Source organism: Hydractinia symbiolongicarpus, chromosome 8 (assembly GCF_029227915.1).
Source record: "Hydractinia symbiolongicarpus strain clone_291-10 chromosome 8, HSymV2.1, whole genome shotgun sequence".
Classification (NCBI taxonomy): Eukaryota; Metazoa; Cnidaria; class Hydrozoa; order Anthoathecata; family Hydractiniidae; genus Hydractinia; species Hydractinia symbiolongicarpus.
The window spans coordinates 8,620,101-8,626,924 of NC_079882.1; the positions used below are offsets into that span (position 1 = coordinate 8,620,101).

The 6,824-nt window shown below is 32.4% G+C and overlaps 2 protein-coding genes across 2 annotated transcripts; both read right to left on the reverse strand.

The window, feature by feature from the left end:
* Positions 1 to 559: 559 nt before the first annotated feature.
* On the reverse strand, positions 560 to 2,431 carry LOC130653689 (methyltransferase-like 26; the record flags this gene model as incomplete). The annotated part of the gene is given in 1 exon segment (XM_057456205.1): positions 560 to 2,431. A coding segment is annotated over 1 exon segment (549 nt), but the record flags the coding sequence as incomplete, so codon positions are not given.
* LOC130655731 (diphthine methyltransferase-like) lies at positions 560 to 5,583 on the reverse strand. Its single transcript, XM_057458511.1, has 2 exons — positions 2,943 to 5,583; positions 560 to 2,435 (listed from the first exon to the last, which is right to left on the reverse strand). The coding sequence occupies exon 1, from the start codon at positions 5,151 to 5,153 to the stop codon at positions 4,128 to 4,130; it is 1,026 nt and encodes a 341-aa protein (XP_057314494.1). The 5' UTR covers positions 5,154 to 5,583; the 3' UTR covers positions 560 to 2,435; positions 2,943 to 4,127.
* Between the last annotated feature and the right edge of the window lie 1,241 nt (positions 5,584 to 6,824).

Below are 6,824 nucleotides of genomic sequence, written 5' to 3' on the forward strand. Positions count from 1 at the left end.
TCATATAAGAAACATGTTAAGATTAAAATTGTTCGTATTTTGTTTTCACATTCGAAAAATAGCTGCTCTTGTTTTTTCATAGTACAGTACAGGAAAACTTCAGCCCTGCTAAGATTTTTTGGTTCTTTTTTATAGCCATTGTTTAGCCTTATTGCTTATTTAAAGTAGTTATAATACAAATAACGTATTTTTATCCTTGAATTTTGAAATCGCGATGTTGTTCAACTCCAAGGTGTCCGCCTAAAACCTTATTTTCCTGACTAAAATTTCCTGTATTTACTCATTATTCAGCCATTTCAAGCTTGAATTAACCTAAATAAAATTATTTATAAAGATAAGATCAAGCAGATTGTTAAAAATTAAAGTAACTATTCTTCAAGAATTGGTCTGAAATTCCTCCCTACACGTTTTTATATATAAGAAACCACTTTATAAGAAACTGAGTAGTCGCCTTCTGAAAAAATAAAGAAACTTTGTTGTGTCAAATTTATGTTTTGATTGATTTCCTTGATTTGATTCCCTCGTCAAAATTAAAAAAACATTTTTCTAGTGAAATGACTTTTACTAGCTACCTGGTCATTTGTTTGGCTTCTTATGATAATAAAAAAACTTGTAAACTCACATAAAAAAATCAAGAAAAATCAGGACTTTCAACACACACACAATAGTGGCTATACAGTCTCCTAAATCATCCAGTTTTGATAAAACCATGTTGATGCATCCTATGTTATTTCTAGAAATCTTCGCGGGATTTTAAATATGCAATCCGAAAAAATGTTTATGTTTAATTTTGCGAATTAAAAAAAATAAATTAAGATAATAAATAGAAAATAAATAAAATAATATAAGACAAATTCGGTATAATTTCTGTTTTCAAATTAAATTTTTAACGTAAATTAAAAGTTTATAATTAATCGTAACTTATTTTCACGATTTGTGCAAATATGACAAAAAAATATTTCTGATCGCAAACATTCGCAAATTGGCGTACAACAGTTTTTGTGAAACTTGTAAAGATGGAAAAGATTCGATCTCAATAACATTCGTTGTGCAACATCTCCTACGTTACTTTGTTGTACATGTGTCTCCAACAAAATTGTAAAGGTCGGTTTCCATTTTAAAAGTGTCTAGTAACAGTTGTACAACGGTCGCCGTTATGACTTTATTGTAAATACAACAACAATTGTATGAAAATTACTGACTTTAGTGGGAACCAACCTTAACAATGACTTTTGTACAACTGCTGCTCAACCTTTTTATGCTAATAGAAACCGGCCTTTAGGCGTATTTAAAAAACAAGCAACTTAGAGCTGAGACTACATATCGCATTTAGTTGACAAGCGTGCAACAAATGTTGATAAGATCATAACTTCACAATTTTAGAATTTCAGATATTTGTATAATCCACACAACAAAACATGTGAATATCAGCCTTTCTAATTTACGTCGGCACACGACAAATGCGGAGGTGGTTTGAAAAAACAAGTTCACGTTGGCAAAATTTTGACGAGGCGAATTTATTCTTCGCAATTTATAGAATCCTTCAATTGCCTTGCATCTATCGTAAATATATCGTTTTTGCCGATGTGAAATTGCAGATTGCCAAGGCGAATCATAAAAAAGAAAATTTTCGTCTACATTTATTTCGTTGACGTGAAATGGGTGATTGCCGACGCGAAACTGTAGAATGAAGGTTCGCGTCGGCAAAAAAATGCCGACGCAAAAAAATTTGAATTAGAAAGGCTGCAACATTCATTTCAAAACTTTTAAGTACGCCCATTTTTAAGGGCGGTAATAAGTAGCGCCAATAAAAGACAATTTGTTGCGAGATAGTGCATAAAAAGACAATTACTAGCTAAAAAAATGCGCAAAAACTGAATCATTAAGAGGGACCAGTTTTTGTAAACACAAGACATTTATTGTTACTAGGCACTTCAACCTTTTTATTCAAAACAATTCCATTTTGTGATGCAAGTTCTTTTAACCAACAAACATCTCTTACTCCCTATTGTGAATTTTGTGCTCGTAAACTCTCATCAAATCTAACGTTACTTTGAGGCGACAACACTCCATCTTCTGAATATGGGCCATATGTTATCATTATACCTCCGGGTTTCAATAAAACACCTGCGGCGGAGAATAAACCTTCCGTTACACCGACCGGACTAATATGGATCATGTTAACATTTAAAATAAAATCAAAAGAGTTTTCCACAAAGCTGCCATTATGCCATGCTTTGTAATTTTTGCTTGCGTCAGCATATAACGCTGGACGAATGTTCGAAAGCTTTGATTCTTTTCGATATTCCTCGATACTGTCGATATGATTTTTCGTTATATCAGTAGGCTGCCATGTCCAACCGGGAAAATGTTTTGCGAAGTAAGAAACATGTTGACCGGTTCCTGACGCTAGTTCCAAAGCGTCTCCTTTTCACCTTAATAATAAAGAAAAGAAAAGGTCAGGGTATTTCGAACACGTAGATTTGTAGAACAGATGCAGACAAGGCGAGAAAAAAGCGTACACGAAAAAAACAAAAAAAATTTTGAGAATAAAAAATTGTGCACAAAAACTTTAACCGGAATATTCTTGTCGAGTTTTCAGACTTTCGGGGAACAAGATTTCGGCGAGGCTAATTGAACGTTCAACAAATTTATCCAAAAACATTTAAAACAGCCAGGTAAATCATTAAAAACGCGAAGAACTAGAAAGCATTCCCAATGGAATAACGCAAAACCGACAAAATCATATTGTAAGTTGTATAGGAGGTTGGTTCAAATAAAAGCAGTCAATTCGTTGCCTGCTTCAAACAAAATGCAACAAAAATATGAATCATGGCAAATAACAGTGTTTCGCGATACAATTTCATGAAAAGGTTAAAATCAATGAAATCATGAATTAAAGACAGTTTTAAATAAATCAGCACACATAATGAACAACATACCCAGCTCTTTTTTCAATACGCCAAGTAAAACGTCTTTATTGCTTTCACTGGAGGCGTAAAACAATTTCATCCTCTTTATAAAAAGCAATCGGTAAATGTGCTTTAATGGCGTGCGTGGTATCATTAACTAAAACAGAAAAAAAGGATTTTTACATTAAATATACATATATTACTATGACTATTATTTACCCAGGATAGCCTCTTCAGTTCATAATGTATTATTATCAATAAGGGCCCTGCGAAGGGGCCCTTTTTAAAGCTCCCATTAGAAGTACGAAAAGCGTGCAAGCAAAACTTCAGCTTAACTAGACAACCACGCAAGATATCAATCCTATTCTCTTGTCGAATCGATTCACACTTTTATAGGCATGACTCGGTCGGAGTTTGAACCCAAGACCTTTCGCTTTAGAGGCGAATCCTCCACCGGAAGGCCACCACTAGTCGGCAAGAGTTAAAAAATTTACCAGACACCCTAATAAGTTTTTTAAATATGTTATCAAGTTTTTATTTTCCTTAAATTAAATCATTAAAATTTGATAATATTTTTTATATAATGGTAGGTCAACTCTTCAGGACTCTTCAATGGAAAAGAATTATATCGTCATTATATAGAAATATAATACTCTATTTTTATAAATATGACATTTCAAGGCTTTTTCTCTGGAGACTTATTTAAGGCTTTTAATTTCATCAAGGTTTTGAAAGTGGGGCAGACACTCTAATTCTTAAGAAAGTCACGCATTATGTGCTCTACCTTTTCGTTTTTATAAAATCAACCACTATAAAAAATATAAATATAGATAAAACTAAATATCGGATAAAATAAAAAAAATGCAAAGCCTTAAGGGTATTTTTTCACTAATCAAACAAACATGGATAATGTTGATGGCTTATTGATGATGATTATGATGAAGTTATATGAAGATGAAGAAGATGGTAAATGATGATGATTATGGATGATGAGTGATGTACATGCAAAATGGTGAGTACAAAAGAGTGAATGTAGAAATAAAGAATTAAAAATGCAGGCTTTCGTGAATATGTAGGCTCTGCAAAAACTAGATTTATCATTTATCATTGTTATATGTATACAGATATAAGTTTCAGTATAAAAATATAACTAATTATATTATGAAAACCTTTAAATTGATATTTTATTTACTATGCCAAACGTAAACTTCATTTTTATGTTATGGTTAAAACAGTCAAAAACTTATCATAAAAAGAGCAACAGCCAACACGTGAATTTTTCAAGATAGCATTGATGTCATTTTTAATACTATTTGTATCATTTCTAGTTGTACAACACCAGTCAGTTCCATAGGCGAGTGACTCATGCTTATCATACGAGTATAAAATTTCAGACTTTGAAAAGCTGTCAGAGTAGGTAATTATTTTAAATCCATTATGCATGCAAGCTGCTAGTAATATACTGTCACTATGTGGATGCCACTTCAACCGCCATACCCCGCCACCAGTTTCTGTTATAGATAGTGGTTGACGCATATTTCGGTTATCCCAAATCACAACAGTTTCGTCGTAACTTCCAGAACAAAAGAGGTGTGGGTGATATTTGGAAGCCTGCAAACTACACACACCCATCATATGATGCTTACTAACAGCACAAGGTTTGTCAACACTTGCTCTTGTATCCCAAACCTTTAACAGACAATCATCAGCACCACTGTAAAACAAATTCATATTCTCATAATCTGCTGCTACAATCCAAGCTTCAAGTGAATGTGCTTTCCATGAGTTAATTATAACAGGTGCTGACTCAGCATACTTTACCAAACTGAGTTCACCCGAAGACAAACTATAAATAGCATTATCAGGAGAATCACTTTTGCACCAATCAACTGATAAACATAAGGATTCTGCATTTATGGAAATCACTGCTGCTTTTTCTAGTCTTTCGTTTTTAAACGTATAGTACAAAGCGTTTCCGCAAGAATCAGCAACAGTTAAAGTGGGATGCTGTGCAGAATGCCACTTCATATCTAATATTGCATTCATAGATATATTTTTTAATCTTGTGACATTACTACCATCCAGTTTATACAAAATTAGTGATCCACATCTTTTTGCAGGACATGTTTCATTGGTTCGTTCTAATAACTGGTAAGTGCCACATGTAAAATAATCCTGACCTGGTACAGCTTCGACTGAGTCAGCAGTTTCTTCTAAAACTTCACTATATATGAGATCCATTTTATTTAGTAGCAGACCCTGAATAAAAGCCTAGACGAAAAAAATGTCTAACAACACAAATGAACATATACATGCGTCTTTATTACATCTTTATTAAAAAAGGAACTCTAATTTAAACAAATGTTGAGAGAAAAAAATTACATCACTATAATACATTATTTTTATTATAAAAACATTTTTGACACAAAAATGACCCTTAAAATCTCAAACCCTAAGAGAATTTTAAGATAATCCCCAAAATTTCCTATTTTTTTAGACTTTGATATTTACGTTTAGCTACTAAATCACCATAATTTAAAAACACAACACAATCAAGTCTTTTTCTGTCGATAAAAAAATAAAAGACGTCATCATCATCATCATCATTCTCGGCTTAACGTCCGTTTTCCATGCTAGCATGGGTTGGACGGGGTATATTAATGACCCTCTTCCAATCTGATCTAGACTGTGTTAGATCTAAACTCAACTTCCTCTCTATCAAGTCTGTCCTTATAACCTCCTGCCAAGTCTTTCTCGGTCTGCCTCTGGGCTTTGCCCCAGGAACTATCAAATAAACGTCTCAAATAAAAAACATATATAACTATAATGTTATTTACAGCGTCAATAAAATATCGTAGTTATTTATAAAGAAAACAAAGAAAATAGAGGAATAAAAATTAAGAAACAAAGGCTCAGACCAGAATACAGTTTTCTTATAAAAAATCATGTACAACATTTGTGTTCCTTACAGATATGTATAAAGATGAGACAATGGTATAATATCTCCAGCACTTACTTTTCAAAATAAATACTTTCGCCAATGGAACAATCAAGGCCTTTATGTAGGCATTTACTGCTATATATATACACATGTGTTTCTATATGAAAAATACTTTTTAATATAACCCAATTTTTCTCAAATTTAGAAGACATTTTGCTGGAAATGTGTATATATATATAGCATGTCCCTTATTGTTTCCCTTATTAAGAATGCTTTTTAGTAAATTGGATCAATGTATCAATTTACTTTTTTTTACTTTTCCTTAATTGTTTGTGAGTTGGCAGCTGGTAGTAACCTATAAATTTTAGCCCTGTGTTTGTGATGTGTGTACAACTCATTATTAAAAAAGGAACATTACAGCATGTGTAAATTTACATACATCAAGAAACATTTTTTACATGAGAACATTCAAGCTTAGCTTGAAGATTGTCAGTTACTTTTTTGTCACTTTCTAAAACATCACTGATTACATCTAATAGATACGGAGGTGGTTCAATGTCTTTATTGTCACGAGCATTAAGATTTGGTTTTTCCCATGATCTTTTTAAGTGGCTATATGGCTCACTTCCTTTTCTTATTTCCTCAAAAAACTCTCCAGATTTAATTTTCTCCTCTCGTCTTCTGTCCATATAAGGTCTACTTAACAAAAAAACTCCTGAACCAATCAAGACAGTTCCTGCCCATACTGCACCTATACGAAGCGTCCATTTTACTCTTCGTTGAAAATCAATTGGCATTCTTCGGAGTTCATCAGAGAATGATTTTGGTCCTTTAAATTCTTTTCCACTCATATTTTTGTCTTTTATTTTTATTGACTAAAAAGCAAAAACAAATAACAGTGGTATAATTAAAAAAAAAGAATCAATTTTTTTCCAAAAATTAATATTTATTTCATGATTTCATGAAATTTC

Excerpts from the sequence above, each read along its gene's own strand:
- LOC130655731 (XM_057458511.1), bottom strand. The coding sequence starts at position 5,153 with ATGGATCTCATATATAGTGAAGTTTTAGAAGAAACTGCTGACTCAGTC.